Below are 7,415 nucleotides of genomic sequence, written 5' to 3'. Positions count from 1 at the left end.
AAATTTAGAATTATACAAAATATTGAATTAAATCATAAATGATAAAAAATTGATAACTGATAATTGAATAGTACATAATTTTAATTGATTGATAATCGTGGAATTTTATGGTAGTAGATTGAATACTTGACAGTTACGTTTCTAGCCTTAGTCTAATAGCTCACTCTAGCGGACTTTTCAAGAAACTCATACATCAATCAGTTGCAGGCCTACCTTCTACGCCATAACGTAAGTCTCCTTTCTCGTTCTCATATTTATTACATTATTCTTTTCCCATCCTCCATATTCTACCTTTTCCTATTGTATATGTATATATTTATATTTCTAGTATAGGTATATATGTTAATACTCACACTGTAATTCAGATATAAGCCACTCACTATTTTTCATTGTCTGTCATAGTGTTCACTTTGTAGATCCAATTTATTTATTTTTTCAGTTTTTTAGACCCTACTTGCATATCTTATATTACACAAATCTTCTTACCTACATGATATTAAATTTCATCTGTCACTATTTTCAATCTACTACCATAAAATTCCACGATTGTCAATCAATTAAAATTTCGTACTATTCAATTATCAGTTATCAATTTTTTATCATTTATGATTTAATTCAATATTTTGTATAATTCTAAATTTGTTTGTATACTATTCCTTTTCAATTGTATGTTGCTCTAAATGTTGTTGTTATCTCTTTTGTTCTACAGCCCTGATGAAAACCTGAAACTCAGGTCGAAACGTCGCCATAAAATAAATAAATATGGTTTTGTTTATTTATGGTGTTCTTTGCTGACTGCACCCCCCGACAAACTTCTCCAATAATAGGTTTATTTTGTTTTATTTCTTTTTATCTGTAATTATATTAATTTCTTCATTACAGAACTTAAAATAAGGATTTCATGTTACCCGACTATTTTTTGAATAAATGTTGTTCAATTTAATTAGCCATTCCTCATAACAAAATCATTCATACAAGCTACCAGAATGCACGACGTGAAATCATATTATTTGTACAAAGCGACAGATTGCTATTCCAAACATGTTTTTATCAAAAATGGCTTATATAAAGCAAACAAAAAATTTGGATTCCGGGGATGGTCTCCAAAAATATGTACTGCCTCGAATGAGTTAAAGTTGCACCAATGTTCGGTTATTCGGACACATCTATATTTCGAAAACTGATCGTTGAATTTAGTTCAAAGTTTAGACATCAATTTTATCAAGTTTCATCTAATAATTTCGCATGCAAAGATCTAACTTCCTGGAAACTACTATATTTCAATAAATAATTGTTTAATAGGTTTTATATTCTAACGGTAAATCATTAAATTGTAGGAAGATAGTTCGGGTGGCGGTCAATAAAGGTATCAAAATAGTAAAAACAAACTATATATTGTTAACCAACGTTTTCTCCCTACTTTGCAGGGTTTCGTCAAGGCTGATATGAATAATGCTCTGTTACACAGTTGGTAGCAAAACATCATTCTTACAGCTCTGGCGAAGTCTTGCAAAGTGGGGCGAAACGTTGGTTATTACGAAAATTCACTATTAAGAATAATAAACCCAAATAAAGTTTAGATAAGAATATGTTGCAGTTTTGCTAGTAATTGTATGATTACAATGATTTGTGTAATGATGATTAGTTTTATATCTGTATGGCAACGCGGTAGCACCCGGGTAAGGCGCGATGCTACTAACTCAAAGGACCCTAGTTCGTATCCGGCCGAGCAGAAATTTTTTTCTGTTACACTATAGCCGTGAGTTGACCCTGTTGGTTCTTCGCCAGAGCTGTAAGAATGACGTTCTGTTACCAACTGTGTAACAGAGCATCATTCATATCAGCCTTGACGAAACCCTGCAAAATGGGGCGAAACGTTGGTTAACAATAAAGACTTTTCTTTTACCAGTTTGATACCTTTATTGACGGCCGGGACTATCTTCCTGCAATCTACTTCATTGGGTCAACTATCTTCTTCCAATACAATTACTTTTAATTGTCAACATGTTTTTAGCTGACAAAAAAAAAAAAAACGATCAATATGACCATCAATCTTTTGTTATCATTCCGATTGACAGTATACCATTAGTTATGGAATTTCTCAGATCCACTTTCTTGCTGGCTACTTTAGTTATTTAGTTAATTTTTTTTAGTTTTTGGACTTGTCGATTTGTGTTTTAACTTATTTATTTATTTAAGTATTTCTTTTATGTAGATTTTTGTTTTGTTTTTTAATTTAATTATTTTTTTTGTATACTGGTCTACTGCTGTGTTTGATTTTACATTGCAGTCTAATGATAGATTCGTTTAATAGATCGAACATAGGTAGGGGATCACGAGAGAGGGTCTGGAAGAGTGAATTAGAGAGAATAAAATTGTCAAATGAAATGAAATTGTTAAATAGAAAAAAAAATACATTAAAATATTTGTATTTAGTCTGTAGACGAGTCTTGATTGTAAAAGGAAAACGTAAAGAGAAAAAAAAATTATTTGTTATATCATGTAGATATATGTATTGTATGTCCGATCATGGATTGAATGGTATGTATGCTGTGTATTGTAGCAGCCCAATGTATCTGCCCAGTATGGTTGAATAGAGCATTTCACTCTGTTTTTCCTATATTAACGTGAACTAGAAAAATATTTGATACTTTTAACTCTATTATTAGAATTAGAGTCACAGTAATTTTCCTAAACACGATACAATTAACATTTGAATTGATTGCTGCGTTGTTAAAACACGTATGTATTATACAAGAGGCTTGTTTGTTGTTTAGAAACGAAGAATAGGAACAGCAAATGTTTGTCAATAACAATTGAGATAATAACAATTACATATTCATAGTAGTGTATTCACGACTGTTCAAACATTTCATAATTTATTTAGTGCATGTAATTAATACAAATTAGTCTTTAAACTCACTTAACTGGAGATCTCAATTTTTTTTTTTTTTTAAATCAAAATGATTCTGTCTTTGTCTTCGTCTTTGTCTTTGTCGTTGATTCTGTCTTTGTCTTCGCGTCGTCTGGTACACTGTTTCTAAGCATATATACTTTCTTTATACTTTTTTTTTGTAAAAAAAAAAATAGTTAAAAAATATTCAGGATCTAATTATACAGATATAAAAAAAAAATGTCAGGGGTGCAGTACTTTGTAAGGAAGTACTGTAACTAGACCAACGGTTGTGCAAGGAGGTTATTTGCTCAGAATTACGCTCGACCGCCAGATTTTTACCCAATTTAGGAAGCTGGGTGAACCCTGGGAGGGCTCCAGAACCCAAAGGGTCGACTCAGGGCTATTGTGTAACTGAAAAAAATTTTCTACTCGGCCGGATTCGAACTAGGATCCTTGGAGCTAATAGCATCGCGCCTTACCCGGGTGCTACCACGTTCCCATACAGATATAAAACTAATCATCATTATACAAATCATCGGAATCAGACCATTTACTAGAAAAAATGCAACTTATTGTATCTAAACTTTGTTTGGGCTTATTATTCTTAATAATGAATTTTTGTAATCGACCAAGAACTACAAGGGATTTCAAGGTACGTAGAATGTTTTGTCAGTGACAGTCCGATTATTTACAGCACAACTGAATAAAAGTGTATTGACAGTGTCTTGACACTTAAAGACTACTGGTAAACTGAAAGAAGGCAGATCTATGGGTGGCCGTAGCCGAAGCGTTATGGGGCATGCGTTTCACTGCTTACTGGACATGAAATCGAGCCTTTTCTTGAAAGAGTAAAAAGTGTGTTGTATATGAAAACAGCCTTCGGTCAGGTCTGTGGTTAAATGTCGAAGAAAGTCTGGGACATGTACCAAAAACAAATTTGCATCCAAAATAATTATTGGTTTCTGTATAGTGGTTAATGGCAGCAATAAGTTATTTCTCCTTTTTACCTGAAGTTGAAAACATCTCATCCACATCATACTGCAGTGATGTTAACATTATGCCTTATTAAAATATTTGAAACCAAAAACTTGTCATTCCAAGTCCTTCCACACTTACTTTACTAGCCATACGTAACAGATTTCCATCTGTTCAGAAATTTTGACATCCTTAAAAGTAAAATTTTTGAAAATAATTCTCAGATCAAAAATGTATTTTCTGACTTCATTTTTTCACAAATTCCGGAATTTTTGTTTGAATGTTTTGATTTCATTAAGTTTTTTGCTGAATTATTTTTCAAGTGAAAACTAATATTTCATATGAAACGACACTTAAGGTTTTTTACGCGCTTGAAAGTAAGGTATAACCTTACTTATAGAAAAAGTTGGCTTGCAATAAAAAATGTTTTATTAATTGATAATTCCTTTAACTTAAAATTACAATAATAAATATATTTCGTCTTTTTTGGTAAAATATATATTATAATATAATATATTCATGTTACAAGCTACAAGACAGGATGGTCGATAAAAGAACCGACCATTACCTCTGCTAAGAGCTGCCGCTCACGGAATGTTCCAGGCTTCATTGCCGTTAGATAGCGAAATATTCTTCTTATCATCTCACATTATTCTAAATAGACCAAATTGTTCCAATATAAAGGATTCGTTTGTTCTAAAATACCAAAGTATACGAAGGACTTAAAACTGTTTCCTCTTATTCTGCGATAATTTGAATTGAATAGCTAAAATTGAAGAATTCACAAGAAAACTAAAAATTGTTTAGATCACTTAAAAATTGATGCAAAATACTTCCTGATTATTCCTACTGGATAGGTTGCAACACAATCACCTATATTTCAAAGTTTAAGAAAAAAGTTTATTTTATTATTAACCCACACAATTTTGATCCAAATACACTTCAACTTTTATTTTCAGAAACTCTCCAACGTTTCGACCCTCAGGCCATTTTCAAAGAGACAACCTTAAATATTGATATCGTGTTCTTTGAAATCTTTTCTGCTGGCTAATTGCCCATGTCATATATAACTTTTTGTATTTTAAATCTAAAACTTTTTTACATAAATAATCTATTCATCAAGATATAAATGATGTTTGTAAGTGGAACAAGAGAAGATTATTTATGTAAAAAAAATTTAGATTTAAAATATAAAAAGTTATACATGACATGGGCAATTAGCCTGCAGAAATGATTTTAAAGAACATGACATCAATGTTTAAGGTTGTCTCCTTGAAAATGGCCTGAGGGCCGAAACGTTGGAGAGTTTCCGAAAATAAAAGTTGAGAGTATGTTTGGATTAAAATTTTGTGTGTTAATAATGATATAATAAGTAAGTTGTAGGAATCTGGTAACTATTGTGGGTTATACCTTACTTTCAAGCGCGTAAAAAACCTTTAAGTGTCGTTTCATCTAATATTTCATATGAAACGACACTTAAAGGCGTGTAGAGAAACTATCCATTGGTATCACTCTAAAGAAATTGAGTAGGTATGACATTAGCAGGTCTCGTGGTCATCTTCTTTTCAGGTGCCTCGGAGGATTGTCAGGAATGGAAGAGGAAGCATGGGTTTGGATGGTTAAGGAATTTATAGTGGAAGGAGTGTTACCAGGTTCGGGCTAGATCGTTTACAGTGGGAACAGATCTTTATGTATGATTTTATTTGTGCCAATGTAAAGATCATTGAGGATTTTACGAAGAATTTTGGATTGTAAGGATTAGATACGAGAGGAATTCGAAGGTTTAGTGAAGCCCCAAAGCTCAAATCCCTATGTCCAGATATTCCTCATTACAGTCATGTAAGACAGTATTTTGTAATGACTTGGGAGTTTAGTCCTTCTGTCCAGGAAGTGCTGTAATAGTCGAAATCGATGTGCAGTTTCCTGTCTTTTCAGTCTTGTGTTTGGATTCCAGGTTAATCGTTTGTCCAGATGTAGTGATATGGGATTAAAGAGTTTGGGATGGAATTAAAGGGTTATTGTTAACTGCGAGCTCACATGTGTCTTCGGCATATCTGTTGAGGATAGTGTTAGGATATGTTGGGGTGTCAGCTGTATAGACGGTGTAGAGGATGGGACCGAGGATACTACCTTGAGGAACACCAGCGGGGAGATGGATGCGCCGGGATCTTTTGAGCTCTGGTGGGGGATAGAGTGGGCTCAGGGATCCTCAGGTTGATTGTGTGAATATTTTATATAAGAGTGTAAATGTGACTAGTGATTATATCCCTAAACCCCTAAACCCTATTAACATCACCTCATAACTCCATCTTCTGATGCACCCCAACCCCCTCCCTCACTCTTCTTTTCGACTTCTGACTGTTTACTTATTATTTCACCATTATCTATCGTCTTTATTAATTAATGTTTTTTATTTTTATTTTTATCTTATATGCGATACAAGACGAGGAGGCCCCTCACCTCCGGAGTTAAAATAGCTCCTTTTTAGAATGGATAGCTCATATATGATATTAAACATTAAACATAACAGGTAACCTTAAAATACCAAAGGTAGTAAAAGGTAAGACACAACACGAATTGCTTTTCCTTTTTACAGTAATGCACTTACTAATTCATTTTTTTTTATTTCTGTTTTAGAGGGTTCGGAAAAAAAAGTGATTATATTATTTTTATTATTACTTCATTTTTTCATACACATAGTTTGATAATGTTCATTTTCTTTATCCTACTGTTTGATTTTATTTATTTGTATGTACTTTTATTTTTATTTCTTTAATTTATTTTCATTCTTATTTTAATTTATTTTAGTATGAATGTGATCATTCATCACTATTACCTATGACCCACAATAGTGTGGCAGATTGTAATATCTATCCATTAAATAAAGTTTTAAGAAAAAAAAAAATGTTATCCGAAATAAAAAAAAAAAATTCTTCATATAAATCAAGGTGAACATTTTTGTTATTTCTTTGAAAAATATTTGAATATGATTTACATTTTCCTAAAAAAAAATTTTTTTTTAAATTTTCTTGTCCTAATTTATTGAAATTCTCATTATGTTTTTTTTTGTTTTTAATTTTAGTGAATAAAAAAATCATTAAGTAGAATCAGTAATATTTGTTTTCTTATTCATAGGGACAAAATTATTATCCTATAATAACCGTGAAAAAATTAATCCTTGAGCTACTCGCCAAAAATGCTTATTTTTGTTAATAACCTTTACCGTTAAATCAGGCCATCCTATAAACTTCCTCGGGAAAATCCTGAACATTTAGGCAAAAAGCTGCATAACAATCGGATGAACAGTATAACAGTGCTTAAAGTACGAACAAGCAAATATTCATTTTTATATATAAGATAATAATCACTTAGTATAATTACCTCTCCTTCCCTGAGTGCAATGACTCCTCGGTTTCCTTCCAGTTCTGGTAAGACGAGATCTAAGTCACCGGAGCTACTTCGTTGAAGGAAAAGTGGTTCATTTTTCTTAGGCAGGTCTGTATTCAAGTCCAAAATACAAGCACCTCCTGCAAAATGAAAAAAA

At 32.1% G+C, this 7,415-nt stretch overlaps 1 protein-coding gene across 1 annotated transcript in view; it reads right to left on the bottom strand.

Annotated features, from left to right (window-relative positions):
• The window catches only part of LOC106684787 (uncharacterized), a gene marked incomplete in the record, with an annotated part of 29,246 nt that overhangs the window by 15,749 nt on the left and 6,082 nt on the right, over window positions 1-7,415 (bottom strand). Inside the window, 1 exon segment of the mRNA XM_067051307.1 lies at window positions 7,253-7,398. Coding sequence (XP_066907408.1) covers window positions 7,253-7,398 — 146 coding nt within the window.

The sequence above is a fragment of the Halyomorpha halys genome, unplaced genomic scaffold (genome assembly GCF_000696795.3).
Source record: "Halyomorpha halys isolate HHAL.00 unplaced genomic scaffold, Hhal_1.1 Scaffold615.1, whole genome shotgun sequence".
NCBI lineage: Eukaryota > Metazoa > Arthropoda > Insecta > Hemiptera > Pentatomidae > Halyomorpha > Halyomorpha halys.
The sequence above is the reverse complement of the archived record's forward strand: the minus strand, read 5'-3'. Positions and strand labels throughout refer to the sequence as shown.